General features: G+C 39.0%; 1 protein-coding gene across 1 annotated transcript in view; it reads right to left on the bottom strand.

Annotated features, from left to right (window-relative positions):
* Nucleotides 1-5,068: 5,068 nt before the first annotated feature.
* Nucleotides 5,069-15,890, bottom strand: part of ANKMY2 (ankyrin repeat and MYND domain containing 2) — a 33,088-nt gene continuing 22,266 nt past the window's right edge. The window contains exons 8-10 of the mRNA XM_063452400.1: nt 15,578-15,706; nt 11,624-11,765; nt 5,069-6,187 (exon numbers count right to left, since the gene is read on the bottom strand). Coding sequence (XP_063308470.1) covers nt 5,979-6,187; nt 11,624-11,765; nt 15,578-15,706 — 480 coding nt within the window. The 3' untranslated portion in view covers nt 5,069-5,978. The remainder of the gene's footprint in view (nt 6,188-11,623; nt 11,766-15,577; nt 15,707-15,890) is intronic.

Here is a 15,890-nt window from a genome sequence, read left to right as displayed (position 1 = left end):
AAGAGGGATGAAGGAAGAAAAACAACCAAATGCATCCACTTCCAGCCAAAATGGAAAGAGGTAAGTCTGTATGTCAATGTGTGTGTGACTGCCTGTTTGTGTGACTGCATTGCTGTGTGTGTGTGAGACTGTCAGTGTGACTGTCTGCCTGTTTGTGTGACTGCATGCCTATATATATATATATATGTGTGTGTGTGTGTGTGTGTGTGTGACTGTCTGTCTGTGTATCTGCATGCCTGTATATGTGTGTGTGTGTGTGTGTGAGACTGTCTGTATGACTGTCTGCCTGCATGCCTATATGTGTGTGATTTTGTGTGTGACTGTCTATCTAAATGCCTGCGTGTGTGATTGTCTGCCCGCCTGTGACTCTGCCTGCCTGTGTGTGTATGTGAGTGACTATGTGCCTTTGTGTGTGAATGTCTGATTGCCTGTGTGTGTGTGTGAGACTGTCTGCCCGCCTATGTGTGACTGCCTGCGTATGTGTGATTGCCTCCCTGCATGTGTGACTGTCTGCTGTGTGTAACTGTTCGTGATTGTGTGCCTGTAACTGTGTGTGACTGTCTGCCTGTAACTGTCTGCCTGTAACTGTTTGTGAGACTGTCTGCCTGTGCCTGTGTGTGTGACTGTATACAGGCAACATGGTGGTGGTGGGGGGGCGCCGTGAAGCCTTGTAGCACGGGGTGCCTAATGACCAAAGGCCGGCCCTGGTAACACACATTTCAATAACCATGTTGTTAAAAAGACTGTATATATTTTCCCTTCAATTACTATATATACACTACAAGGCCAAAAGCATTGAAACGACTTCTAATTATTTATTCTGGCTCTTTCACCCATACTCATCTATGATAAGTACATAAATATGAGCACACATCAAAGCAAAACCAGCAGTAGCACTTAATACTATCATTATAACATTTAACTTCTCCAATAATTCCGTTTGTCAAAAGTCTTCTTACAAGTGCCCAGGACAACTGTATGTGCTATTACTATAAAACGTAAACAACAGCTAAATGTAAATGAAATCCCACACAAGTGTATACAGGGAGTGCAGAATTATTAGGCAAATGAGTATTTTGACCACATCATCCTCTTTATGCATGTTGTCTTACTCCAAGCTGTATAGGCTCGAAAGCCTACTACCAATTAAGCATATTAGGTGATGTGCATCTCTGTAATGAGAAGGGGTGTGGTCTAATGACATCAACACCCTATATCAGGTGTGCATAATTATTAGGCAACTTCCTTTCCTTTGGCAAAATGGGTCAAAAGAAGGACTTGACAGGCTCAGAAAAGTCAAAAATAGTGAGATATCTTGCAGAGGGATGCAGCACTCTTAAAATTGCAAAGCTTCTGAAGCGTGATCATCGAACAATCAAGCATTTCATTCAAAATAGTCAACAGCGTCGCAATAAGCGTGTGGAGAAACCAAGGCGCAAAATAACTGCCCATGAACTGAGAAAAGTCAAGCGTGCAGCTGCCAAGATGCCACTTGCCACCAGTTTGGCCATATTTCAGAGCTGCAACATCACTGGAGTGCCCAAAAGCACAAGGTGTGCAATACTCAGAGACATGGCCAAGGTAAGAAAGGCTGAAAGACGACCACCACTGAACAAGACACACAAGCTGAAACGTCAAGACTGGGCCAAGAAATATCTCAAGACTGATTTTTCTAAGGTTTTATGGACTTATGAAATGAGAGTGAGTCTTGATGGGCCAGATGGATGGGCCCGTGGCTGGATTGGTAAAGGGCAGAGAGCTCCAGTCCGACTCAGACGCCAGCAAGGTGGAGGTGGAGTACTGGTTTGGGCTGGTATCATCAAAGATGAGCTTGTGGGGCCTTTTCGGGTTGAGGATGGAGTCAAGCTCAACTCCCAGTCCTACTGCCAGTTTCTGGAAGACACCTTCTTCAAGCAGCGGTACAGGAAGAAGTCTGCATCCTTCAAGAAAAACATGATTTTCATGCAGGACAATGCTCCATCACACGCGTCCAAGTACTCCACAGCGTGGCTGGCAAGAAAGGGTATAAAAGAAGAAAATCTAATGACATGGCCACCTTGTTCACCTGATCTGAACCCCATTGAGAACCTGTGGTCCATCATCAAATGTGAGATTTACAAGGAGGGAAAACAGTACACCTCTCTGAACAGTGTCAGGGAGGCTGTGGTTGCTGCTGCACGCAATGTTGATGGTGAACAGATCAAAACACTGACAGAATCCATGGATGGCAGGCTTTTGAGTATCCTTGCAAAGAAAGGTGGCTATATTGGTCACTGATTTGTTTTTGTTGTTTTTGAATGTCAGAAATGTATATTTGTGAATGTTGAGATGTTATATTGGTTTCACTGGTAAAAAATAAATAATTGAAATGGGTATATATTTGTTTTTTGTTAAGTTGCCTAATCATTATGCACAGTAATAGTCACCTGCACACACAGATATCCCCCTAAAATAGCTATAACTAAAAACAAACTAAAAACTACTTCCAAAAATATTCAGCTTTGATATTAATGAGTTTTTGGGGTTCATTGAGAACATGGTTGTTGTTGTTCAATAATAAAATTAATCCTCAAAAATACAACTTGCCTAATAATTCTGCACTCCCTGTAGAACAAGAGATACAGCTGCTGGCATTTGTGGTCCATGTTGCAAGACTCACTGCAGCTTTCCAAACAGTCTCATCACAACAACTTTTTATTGGGAACTCTGGAAAATGTGTCTTCATAGCCAAGCAACTGGATACAAAAATTCATGTCAATGCTAAGTTGACATCTCTCTACTGTTGGGGTAAGGTACTGCCTGCCGATACCATCTTCTGCTGGGGAAGTGTGCTATCACAGCCTCCCAGTATTTTGCGCTGTTGCAAAGAAGGGGTCCCCCTTCACTGTGTTCCTTGATAAAGGCTTAGTCCAGGGCTGTCCAACCTGCAGCCCCCCAGATGTTGCTGGACTACAACTCCCATGATTCTTTCAATGAAACAGATAGCCAGGGAATCATGGGAGTTGTAGTTCAGCAACATCTGGGGGGGCGCAGGTTGGACAGCCCTGGCTTAGTCAGTCAGCCTTAACATTGCTGTACCTTGTTCCTAAATCAAGTCTGCCTTTGGATACTACTTTGTGTGCCCAGAATGTTTCTACAAACCTGGATTTCTGGGGTCTCACCTTTCCTTCCTGTAGGTATTTCAGTGTGGGTATCCACCTTGGTTTTGGCGTGTGCGTTCTCATTTGAAATGTCCTGTACGGTCACTCATAAAAGTTGAAGTCAGAGTGTGGCTTATCACTCGACAACATTTATTTCAACTTTGTTCAGGGTTCAGACATGGCAAGCATGAAAGATTAGAAATTACAGAAATGTACGGCTTTTAATTCATCAAAAACAAACAAAACATTCACCCTGATTTATATTACTAGTCAGGTCATGTTAACTTTACCTGGTTTTATAAATAACAAAAAAAAAATCTTTAACTTAAAATATAGAGCACCTTAGATTATATCACCAAGGTATGAGAAATCAATGAAATAGTTTTTTGAATAAAACCACTGCCAAAATTTTTAACGAATTGAAAAAAATATTCTCAAAGAATAGTTTGTTGTTATAGGATTACACATAGCCCAAAGTCAGGAATTCTAACTTATCACTTTAAACAAAAAATATTAAAACTATGAGATCCTATTGTGATGGCGACATGATATTTGGAATGGATATAAAAGATATAGGTTGAGGGGACATGGCCTTGAAACTTAGCTTCCTCAAATATTGTTAGTTATTTGGCATATTAAATGCAAGCATAATCTATATTGTAGACAGTGTTTACGTTGCTAAAATCTCAATCCTAGCCATAGAAACATAATTTATGCAATAAATCAATACCTACATGACAAATTCAAGATGTATTGTCAGTTTGTCCTATTAAACATGATATTTTAGTAAAATTGTAATATCAACGTAATTTTTTTTTTTTTTAAATTAAAGAACAAGATTGGACCACTTGACATGAAATTACCCCCTTGATTCATGCACATAAAGATTTACGAGATATGAATGTCAAATGACGGTGCATAGAAGAAAATTCATTTAAAATGTTTTTTATATCATTTTATTGTATGCAGAAGCATTGTTGAGTGGAAAAAGCCTAAAACCGCTAATATTTAAAACTTTTATTAGCATTTCTGAAAAACTATTAACCTTGAATGAACTCTATATAATTGAACAGAGTAAATTACACCATTGACTGCGTATGAAATTGAGGTGTTAAGAAATACATTCAGGTGACATTTATTCAGACACTAGATGGCGACACAAACAAAAAAAGCCAAAGTAACAAATACAAAACATAACCTACTGAATTTAGCAAGCAAATGCGTATATACAATCTAACACGTTTTACATTCTAGCTTTAATAAAAATATATTTAAAGTCTGTCGGTCTGAAAATATTTAGCTTCATCGCCAGTTTTCATAGGGCTGGTAAGTAGTCATACGTTCTATTAAATGAAGGAAGAACACGTTCTAAATATCATATATAAAGAAAATAGATGAAGTCCAAACCATATAAACAAACAGTCACCGATGGAAAAAAAAAAAACCAATAAAGAAACCATGGATCAATATTTTCTTAAAATATTAACAACGATATTGCCATTGGAATTGATCCCTTATATAAAGCTAGAGCTGGTCACGGAATGTCACAATACTCAGGGGGCAAATTATAATCTATGGAACTCGAACGAAACACATCTATTTTGTATAAATATTTTCACATGTATAGACTGATATTTTCACGTTTAATTTCTTATTGTATTGCTAAATGACACGGACAGTCAATCTATTTACCTAAAATATATGTATTTTTTTCTTTTTTTTATATGTTTTAGAAACCAGTGAAGACGATTACATATATCTGCATTGATTTTTGGATTTTCTCACTATAAATACAATACATAATATGAGTAGTTACATTGGAATCTATGGTTTAAACTGTATTCAATGTGGAAGACACGGTGCACTAAGATAATGTGATTTATATTTTTGGATGAAAATCACTGTTCTAATTCAGGCATGGTGTCCATTTTATTCATGGGGCGGCTTGGCATTCAAAAATCTAAGCTAAGAATCTGGAACCCATTTTGTTTTCCAGGCAGACTGGGCGCAACAATTACAGCTAGATAAATTGTGAACAATAATGAATGGAAATGACATAAGCAAAACTTATTTGCGACCTGATCTATAACCCATTGAGAAAATAAAATAAGGGAAGATATGGGCGAGGCGATATTTTTAGGCTGCTCTTCATTTAGCTGGCTACCATTCCTGCGTGTATCACATGCTAATAGCCTCCAATTCTGATATCCTGCAAAACAAATTATAGACATTTTTACATTACCATCCTTTGTTATCTTGGAAGAATTGTCAGAATACCCTCATGCAACAGATTACAGAAAATTGTACCCCAGGTATAACATCTTGGAAAAATGTTTTTTAAAGGAAAATCAATTAGCAGATCTAAAAGATTCCTAACAGTACAATATTAATATGTAAAAACCAAATAAGAAAATACTAGCTGAACAATAATACCAGAAGGCATACGGGTTTGTCCCTACCGTCTTTCCTTTTTTCCCCTGTATCCTTCTCAATTTGTGTACATTCACTACATACCAATTTGTTGTGCATTGAAAACAGAATTGCAAAACCCAGGAAAAAGTGAAGATTTGTGAAAAAACAAACAAACAATCTGCAGCTCAGCCACAGCTCGGCTATGAATTTACAATCCGGTTTCAGTTCAAAGCAATTCAGAGTTTAATGAATAACCCAAGTAGTGTCTACTATTTAAGAAGTATGTAGAGGGAGGAAAAACCCTTGCTAAACCGTATACATGTCAGAAGCCTTCAGAAAAATACTTGTGGTGGTTTTATTTAAAATAATAATGAAGATTGGAGTGGTCTGTAGAATGCGGGATAAACTGATCAGGTTGGTTCTTCCTTATTCTTCAGATTCATTGGGTGTGTGAGACAGATTAGATTCAGCTGATGGGCCTTCTGTTGGAAGAGGTGTGGAAGAAAGGTATTTGGTTTCTTGGTCTTCTTCAGTGCCAGGCAACTCACTGACGATGGCGTCTTTGGGTATTTCTGTGTTACCTTCCAGTGAGGCATCCGTCGTCGATACAGTTGACTCATCACCATTGGCCTCCTCTGGAAACAGATTGCAATTTATTTGTAGGACAAAAAAAAAAAAGCAATTACCGGTACTTTGTTTGTGCAAATTTAAATCACTACGTAAATAAAAAATTAAAATAAGTAATATATTTATCTATATACACACACACACACACACACACACACACACACACCTAGAAGCACTGCTATTTTGGGGTCAAGAAGGAATTTTTTCCTAGTTTGTTGCTTCTTTTGGATCAACAGCAAAAACACATGTGAGGAAGGCTGAACTTGATGGACCAAGTCTCTTTTCAGCTTTGTAATTATGTAACAATCACAGGACTGATTTAACAAAAAACAGCTACCGTATATACTCGAGTATAAGCAGAGTTTTTCAGCACATTTTTTGTGCTGAAAAACCCCAACTCGGCTTATACTCGATTCAATAGTCTGTATTATGGCAATATGCATTGCCATAATACAGACAGGGGCTGTGGGGGCTGCCAGAGAGTTTACTTACCTCTCCTGCAGCTCCTGTCAGCTTCCTCCTCCTCCGCGCCGTCCGTTCAGCACCTCGGTCAGCTCCCACTGTAAGTCTCGCGAGAGCCGCGGCTCTCGCAAGACTTACAGTGTGAGCTGATAGAGGTGCTGAACGGACCGGCGCAGAGGAGGAGAGAGCTGACAGGAGCTGCAGGAGAGGTAAGTAAACTCTCTGACAGCCCCCCCCCACTGAACTACCAATGCCACTAGACCACCAGGGAAGGAGCCCCCCTCCCTGCTATGTATAAAGCAGGGAGGGGGGACGAAAAAAAATAAAATAATAAATATTACAAATAAAATAAAAAATAAATATTAAAATAATAAAAAATAATTAAATAAAATAAAATAAAAATTAATCATAAAAAAAATATTAAAATAATAAAAAAAAAATTGCCCACTCCCCACCAAGGCTCTGCAACACACACACACACACACTCATACATACGCTGCACTCATACATACACACATACACACACGCTGCACTCATACACACACGCTGCACTCATACACACACGCTGCACTCATACACACACGCTGCACTCATACACACACGCTGCACTCATACACACACGCTGCACTCATACACACACGCTGCACTCATACACACACGCTGCACTCATACACACACGCTGCACTCATACACACACGCTGCACTCATACACACACGCTGCACTCATACACACACTGTAAATAAATATTCAATATATATATTTTTTTTAGGATCTAATTTTATTTAGAAATTTACCAGTCGCTGCTGCATTTCCCACCCTAGTCTTATACACGAGTCAATAAGTTTTCCCAGTTTATTGGGGTAAAATTAGGGGCCTCGGCTTATATTCGGGTCGGCTTATACTCGAGTATATACGGTATATTTGTTGAAACGGCTCCGCACAGCTTACAAATCCAATATGAAAGTTTCAGTCTATTATTTGGTATGTGCATTTTGGCCAGAGACTTGCACTGAGGCAATTAAAAAGGAATGCAGACACACACACACACACACACTTTTTTTTTTAAATTATAATTCATTGTTTTTTTTGTTTTTTTAATTCCTCATCAATCCTGAAAGTATTAAACATATAATTCTTACGAACCCCTGAATTACACATTAGTAAGCAGAGTGGATAGATTATTATTATTTTCAATATTTTGGTGACAGGTCTATATTAAAACACCAACAGAGATTGTTATTCTTCAGCATTATATAAACATTCCAATGCATTTTGAGATCAACATCAATTGTATTTGTAGAACAGCACATTGTTCTAAAATAAATAATCCAATCACATGTTTACCATTATTAGAATTTAATATTCCAGTGACATTTACAAGAAAAATTAATTAAAGAGTTCCAATGACATTTTAAATGAGCAGCTTTTGTATACAACCCTGGGGAAAGAGAATTACTCGTCATAACCAGCTTGATTTCTATGCAAATATATATTTCTCAGATTTTCTGTCTGTCTATTGTTCTTCTTAAAGGACCACTATAGTGCCAGGAAAACATACTCGTTTTCCTGGCACTATAGTGCCCTGAGGGTGCTCCCACCCTCAGGGACCCCCTCCCGCCGAGCTCTGGAGAGAGGAAGGGGTTAAACACTTACCTTTCTCCAGCGCCAGGAGGGGAGCTTTCCTCCTCCTCTCCTCGCGACGTCATCGGCTGAATACGCATGCACGGCAGGAGCCGCGCGCGCATTCAGCCAGTCGCATAGGAAAGCATTTACAATGCTTTCCTGTGGATGCTGGAGTATTCTCATTGTGATTTTCACAGTGAGAAGCACGCAAGCGCCTCTAGCGGCTGTCAATGAGACAGCCACCAGAGGCTCTGGAGGCTGAATTAACCCTCAGTATAAACATAGCAGTTTCTCTGAAACTGCTATGTTTATTAAAAAAAAGGGTTAATCCTAGAGGGACCAGGCACCCAGACCACTTCATTAAGCTGAAGTGGTCTGGGTGCCTAGAGTGGTCCTTTAAGAGAAAAAAAAAAAACACATTAGAAATCAATATTTCACAGGGCATTGCAGACTGCTATTGTAGCCTTGAAAAATGCACTGATGTTTCCTAACCCCACATTCAACTCCTGGCTGCTCTGGACAGTCTATAAATTAAATGTAACAATGCACTTTGAGCAATATATTTTGCAGTGTATTTATTAACTAAACTGTGAATTGTGATTAATTGAAAATCCAATGGCTAAAAGGACCAAAAACTAGTGTCACTTGTCTGGGGCAGCCAAACTCATCCATATAATAGGACAATCCAGAGGTGGGTTAGTCATTTTCCAGAATGTGTATTAGTCAGTATGTATGCCTGTTTCAGTATGTGTGTCTGTTAGTATCTGTGTCCTTTTGTATCAGTGTGTGTACTCCTGTGGGCGGTTTTTGGAGGCAGGGGCCCCAGACCCTGAGCCGAGTTAGGGGCCCCACAATTTCTGGTGGCAGCCCTGATTCAAACCAGCAGGATATGTTTCAACACACACACACACACACACACACAGAGCCTTTCGATAAACTGAGAAGCCTAAACGTCACCTTTTGGTTTGGAAATAAACCCTTGAAAAGGACTTGCCTGTTGTGTCTCATTACAAATATATATATGAACAATATTTCAAGGTAGTATTATTTGGTGGTACTTCACACAAATGTGAGCAATGATAATTATAACTTTCACATGTAAAAAAAGTTATTATTTACCATCATCACATAAAAAGTTAATTTACCTTGTGCTTCAATAAATGAACAAGGGCTCCATGTTGCTGTGTTAGTGCACTTATTACATTTAAAATCACACAAAGTCTTGATATTTGGTCTTAGATTATTTTTCAAGCTAGCTTTGAACTTTGTTTCATACTACGCAGTGGTGCAGGGTTATCATACAGATCAGCACTGTAGCAGAGCTCCAATACCTAGCATAGGTACCTGCGCTGTGTAGCCCTCATAGCTGAAATAAGCAATAAAATATACCAACCCAAGACACTTTCCCCCCAGTAACTGGACGACACACAGTTCTGGGGGTCAACTGAATTTACTAGACATAGCACACATCGTTTAAAAACCCCCAACAGCTTCATTTACATACAATAGGGTACATAGAGTACTATAGTATAAGGAAGGGTGCGGTCAGACAATCGCAAGGGCTGATGGGAGATTGAGGAGGGGCAAAGCAGCCAGTTTAAACTGGTCTGGTAGTGTCCTTGGGACAACGCCCTGCTGGGGAAACAATAGGACAGGAAAAAGGGAGAGGGGGAGAGGCACAGACAAGCAATACATTCAACATACTCTGCACCAATAGTGGGCACAGGGTGACCAAAACACACAAAAGGAATCTGGGGACCCACACATAGTTGGTTCGAATTGATAAAACCAACACCAGGTAGATCATCTGAGCAAACTGCCGATAAAGGATTATACACACAACAGCAAGTTCTAGAGAATTTAATCCCAATTTTTAAACTTTAGGTAAAGATAAAGGAGTTAACGCTTTGATATTTTAGATATTTAAATCTTAGATTTCAGTTCACTACAATTAGTGTGTCTGTGACTTGCAATACTTCACAGCAATTTATTGAAAATTACTGTGCTTATACACGGTAATATGCTTATACACAGGCTTCAGCATTTAAATGGACAGTTTAGGCACCATAACAAATTTAAATGAAGTTACAATGCCATTTGGTACCAGGAGGACCCAGGGTGCTTTCTTACCTCAATGGGTTAAAGAGCTCTCAGCCAATCAGAGAGGCCCGGTGGCACTCCATGCTTGCTGAAAGTGAAATATCAGAAGCCGGATGACGCCTGGGGGAGCAGAGTGACACTGGAAGCAACTTTGGGGTTAAACCGCTTGCAGTAAGAATGCAGTTGTTCTGGTGCCTAGCGTATTCCTTTAAATATAGAAGACATGTATTTTGCTCTATAGGATATATTGGGAGTTTACAGTCACTAACTTGTCTTTTCAGCTTCACAACAAGCTGAAGCAGGTGTAAAGTTGAGTGAGTTCGCGGCTGCATCCAATGTGATGGTAGTTTTTACCATATAGCATTAAAACCCAGTGCTTCTCGTCTCCAATTTGCTATGGAAAATGTTTACACTTAACAGTCGCTGCCAATTGGATTTGTCAGGGGCCTTTACATTAGTTCTATAACTTTGGAGAATTAACTGCTTCTTTGTCTTTCTATTGGCAGAGGAAAAGCACATGAGAAATCACTGGATCACAAAGCACTAAAGCTTCTAGGTTCCTAGTATTATTGTGATAAAATACAATTTAGGAAGGGGAAAAAAAAAATCAAAACCCTTAACCCCTTAAGGACACATGACATGTGTGACATGTCATGATTCCCTTTTATTCCAGAAGTTTGGTCCTTAAGGGGTTAAAGGAACACTACAGTCACCAAGACCACTTCATCGCAATAAAGTAGTATGGATGCAGTGTTCCGGTCCTCTTAACCCTGAATACTCACAGCCACTAGAGGGGCTTTCGTAACACTCAGTCATGTGATCTGCAAGCCCCGTAGGAAAGTATTGACTCAATGCTTCCCTAATACTGAATGCGAGATCCGCGACCACCACTCCTCTGAGACCACAAAGGGCCTCCTCTGTGACTATGTCTCGGGAGAAGAGGTCAGCAGCGGGAGCCTTGGCACGGGTCAAGGTAAGTTTGAAATAAATAAATAAAAAGGTTTTTAATCCTTATCTTGAAATGCGTGGGGGACATCCAATACTACTAGGAACAGGAACACTGTAACGATAGGAATACAGATTTATATTCCCAACGTTATAGTATTTCTTCCATACAAACAGAAGCCTAAACCCTTAAAGGAACACTGTAACAATAGGAATACAGATATATATTATATATATATATATATATATATATATATAAAAAAAATTCATACAAACAGATATGTATGTATATCTACAATCCCAATTCACAGACCTTGGTTATTATATTTTTCTTGCCTCTTCTTCTCTTTGGCATCTTCTAGCTCGTGTTTCTCCCTTTTCTCTTTCAGTAATTTGCATATCTTTTTGTGTGTAAACCAGTGAAGTTTTTGGCAGTTTTGATCACAGTAGATCACCTGGAAGAAATCATGAAAATTAAATAAATAAAAAGTAAAAACAGTCACAGCAGTACATAATAAATTAACCCCTTAGTGACCAGAACGCTTTTCAACTTTCTTACCGTTAAGGACCAGGGCTGTTTTTACATTTCTGCGGTGTTTGTGTTTAGCTGTAATTTTCCTCTTACTCATTTACTGTACCCACACATATTATATACCGTTTTTCTCGCCATTAAATGGTCTTTCTAAAGATACTATTATTTTCATAACATATAATTTACTATTAAAAAAAAAAGATAAAATATGATGAAATGTTTTTAAAAAACAAACAAACAAAAAAAAAACTTTCTAACTTTGACCATAAAAATCTGTTACGCATCTACAACCGCCAAAAAACACCCGTGCTAAAAATAGTTTCAAAATTTTGTCCTGAGTTTAGAAATACCCAATGTTAACATGTTTTGCAAGTTATAGAGCTTTAAGTACAAGTAGGACATTGTGGTTTCAAAAAATAAAATAAAATATATATACTGTATTTATCGGCGTATAACACGCACCTCATTTTCAAAAGGAAATTCCAGGAAATTTCCACCCCTCCCATAGTATTCTCCCCCCCCTCCCATAGTGTTTCCCCCCCCTCCCAGAGTGTTTCTCCCCCCCCCTCCCATAGTGTTCCCCCCCCCCCCATAGTGTTTCTCCCCCCCCACATAGTGTTTCTCCCCCCCCCACATAGTGTTTCTCCCCCCCCCACATAGTGTTTCTCCCCCCCCCACATAGTGTTTCTCCCCCCCCCCCTCCCATAGTGTTTCTCCCCCCCCCCTCCCATAGTGTTTCTCCCCCCCCCTCCCATAGTGTTTCTCCCCCCCCCCTCCCATAGTGTTTCTCCCCCCCCCCTCCCATAGTGTTTCTCCCCCCCCCTCCCATAGTGTTTCTCCCCCCCCCTCCCATAGTGTTTCTCCCCCCCCCCTCCCATAGTGTTTCTCCCCCCCCCTCCCATAGTGTCCCCTATTTACTTACCTGTCTTGAAGCATGGGCCGGCTTCACAGCGCGCACCGAGGACTGGAACTTAAATTTCAGGTTCCGGTTTCCGGCGGGACTGAAAGGAAGTGTGCACACAATAGTGTGCACACTTCCTTTCAGTCCCGCCGGAAACCGGAACCTGAAATTTAAGTTCCAGTACCGCGGTGCGCGCTGTGAAGCCAGCCCACGCTTCAAGACAGGTAAGTAAATGTGGGATATCGGCGTTTAACACGCACCCATGATTTTCTCCCCATTTTCAGGGAGAAAAAGTGCGTGTTATACGCCGATAAATACGGTATATATATATATATATATATATATATATATATATATTTATTTATTTATATATATTTTTTTAAATGTATCAATAGTGACATTGTAACACTTATCTGTCATAAATCTCTGAATCACACCTCACATGTACATATTTTTTTAAAGTAGACAACCCAGAGTATTCAATATGGGGCATGTCCAGTGTTTTTTAGTAGCCACTTAGTGTCAGGACTTATCTTTCCGATCAGCTCCGTTCTGACACTTCCGGTCATGCGGATCAGTCCCCGCTCCCTTCTCTGACGCGGCTCTCTCAAGCCTTCTAGAGAAACCGTGCCAGTTTCAAAATTGCTTAGTGATTTGAGTTAGGTTACTTCCGCATTCATATTGCCGGCTAAGCTACTCTTCGTTAATACTTGTGTACCGACCTCTTGGGCTGTTTAAACGGATTCCCTGCCTTCTCCTCTCCTTTGATTTCGGACTGAATATTAGACTTTCCTGCTCTCTCCAACCCCGAAGACCCAGACTGAAAGAAGTTTATCCTCTATCTTGGCTCAACCTAAACTACCTTTGGAAGATTACGCCCATCAAACTCTAAGTATACTATTAGTAATTCTCTGGGAATTGCTTTGCTAATGAACTTTAACCTGATTACTAATACTCTCCTACTAAAACTCAGTTACCTATATCTCTGCTACAGTTGCTAGTGTTTTTGCTTTTCACTAATCACCTGCAATATCCACAAATCCTTAAAGCTACAGTAACTGTCCTTAATAGTAGGATTTCTTTCCCATCTTCAATCATGCTCTGTTAAAATAAAAAGGAACTTTCAAATCTGCAGTTGTGTTTCACATCAATTCTACTTGTAGCATAACACTTAGTCACAAACACTGGCCAATGTTCACATTTATATCTATGTGTTAAAAATGCAAAAACCAAATATGAACGCTAACTTTGGCCAGTGTTTGTGACTACGTGGCTACTAAAAAAGGCTGAACATACCCCATTCGCAATACCTTGGGTTGTCTTCTTTTGCAAATTATATGCCATCATGGGGTTAATTCTCATTCCTTAGCTACCATAAGGTCTCAAAGGCAACATAACCAATCTGGCAAATTTCAATGTGAACAAACGAAAAAATAAAGCCTTATATTTGACCCTGTAACTTTAAAAAACACTATAAAACCTGTACGTACATTCGGGAGACTTCGCTGAACACAAATATCAGTGTTTCAAAACAGTAAAACATATCACAACAATGATATCATCAGTGAAAGTGCAGTTTGTGTGTTAAAAATGCAAAAAACTTTCACTGACAATATCATCACTGTGATATGTTTTACGGTTTTGAAAAACTCGTATTTGTTTTCAGTGAAAAAAATACAAATAAATAATGAATTGAGTGGGGGTTCAGTTTTTTGTGTGAATTTCGAAGGTACACTTTTCGGTTAAATTAAGACCAGCTTTGCATTTGTAAATTCGGAAACCAGTATGCGTTTATACTGTAGATGGATATAAAATGTTTTCTGGCTTTATAAATTAACAGAGGACTGAGCTAGACTGAACAGAATGGTAAAAAGCAAAACTACTTTTTTTTTTTTTAACTTCTCAATTATCTTCTTAGACTATTTTGTTAAAATTACCTTAATGGAGTTCTAAAATTATAATTATAAAATGAATGTAATAACTGCAAAGCACAACACTATGAAGAAAAATACATTATCAGTCATTGTGTAGAGCTGCATAAAAATGATCTACTACTGAAAAGGCACTCATAAGAAAAGATAGCATTTAAAGCTTGGGGTGGTTAAAGGTAATTTAGGAGAGATGTACTATGCTGCTCCTGCATAAAACACTCCCTATATTTAGTATAAGAAAAAAATAATAATCTCTGCTTATTTGTAAGTCTATATACAAAATGTAGAAAAATCAAAGCCTTTATCTTCAAAACAAATCCAAATGTTATAAATCATATTTTACAATACGGTTTCATTGGTGCCTACAAGCATTGCGGTCAATAATATATAGGAAAAACACTGTGTGACCTGATGAAAGTCCTAAATTAGGGACTGAAACGTCGACTTGGACAATAAACCAGATTGATGTTGGAAATCCAGGAGTGCCGGCAAACTATATATATATATAAAATATAATAAAACACAGTGGAATCATATATATTGCACGTGTAATCACTGTGTACTTGTCTTTAGACCTGCAAACCTTACTACACAAACACATCAGACATTGTTTTGTGGATATAAGGCACAAAGTGCCATAATAGAAGTGAATCATAACAGTTCTGAAACAGTGTCCAGACATACATCTAATTCACAGCGAATACTCCTTGTCGCTAAGATACAGCCAGACCTGCCTTGTTAAACAATGGTAGTGACAAGAACAGCAGTAATGCTTCCCATAGTCCAAGATGCATTGGACACTAGAACATCAAGTAATGAGTAAGAAGAGTAATAAACATACACAGCAATAGAACACCATTTTAGAATGTGACACTATATCAGGAACGAGCATACTGAACTTACCAATTTGCACACGGAGCACCTTTTGCTTGCCCCTTTTTCTCCACAGGTCGTACAAAATTCAGCATCTATAAAGCCCACTTGGCCAGTGATTGCTTGGGTCAGTACAGAGAAGGCCGTAGGGTCAGATCCCTGGAGAAATAAAAGGGTCAATGAGGGAGAAGATCAAATCACCTGGAAAATTATCCAAGTAAGAACAAACCTTTTATTAAAAAACAAAACAATACGGTCATTAATAGTTGATGTAGTAATATAAACCACATTCTTGGTGAGCATTATATTTTTAAAGTCAGAAAAAAATGCAAATGTTGTAACT

This window comes from Pelobates fuscus, chromosome 4 (assembly GCF_036172605.1).
Source record: "Pelobates fuscus isolate aPelFus1 chromosome 4, aPelFus1.pri, whole genome shotgun sequence".
In the NCBI taxonomy this organism is placed as follows: Eukaryota; Metazoa; Chordata; class Amphibia; order Anura; family Pelobatidae; genus Pelobates; species Pelobates fuscus.
Note: the sequence above shows the minus strand (reverse complement) of the source record. Positions and strands in the feature narration are given on the sequence as shown.